Genomic DNA, 202 nt, shown 5'->3' with positions numbered 1-202 from the left:
CATTGACAACATTAGTAAAAATCTAAATCAAGAGTTTAATTTCCCGTCCTGTCTTCTTGTCCTGCAGGAAGTTTGGAGATATCGGCAGCACAGTGGCCAGTCAGTACTCGGGAGGCGCCTATAACATTGTTGATTGGGCTGAGCTTGTTACAGTACATGGCCTGCCTGGTGATGGCATTATCAAAGGTAAAAGGGCTAATTA

The 202-nt window shown here is 44.1% G+C and overlaps 1 protein-coding gene across 1 annotated transcript in view; it reads left to right on the top strand.

Moving 5' to 3' along the window:
• Nucleotides 1-202, top strand: part of LOC119591246 (uridine 5'-monophosphate synthase-like) — a gene marked incomplete in the record, with an annotated part of 17,802 nt that overhangs the window by 15,326 nt on the left and 2,274 nt on the right. The window contains 1 exon segment of the mRNA XM_037939956.1: nt 68-186. Within this exon segment, the coding sequence (XP_037795884.1) occupies nt 68-186 (119 nt within the window).

The sequence above is a fragment of the Penaeus monodon genome, chromosome 28, assembly GCF_015228065.2.
Source record: "Penaeus monodon isolate SGIC_2016 chromosome 28, NSTDA_Pmon_1, whole genome shotgun sequence".
In the NCBI taxonomy this organism is placed as follows: domain Eukaryota; kingdom Metazoa; phylum Arthropoda; class Malacostraca; order Decapoda; family Penaeidae; genus Penaeus; species Penaeus monodon.
The sequence above is the reverse complement of the archived record's forward strand: the minus strand, read 5'-3'. Positions and strand labels throughout refer to the sequence as shown.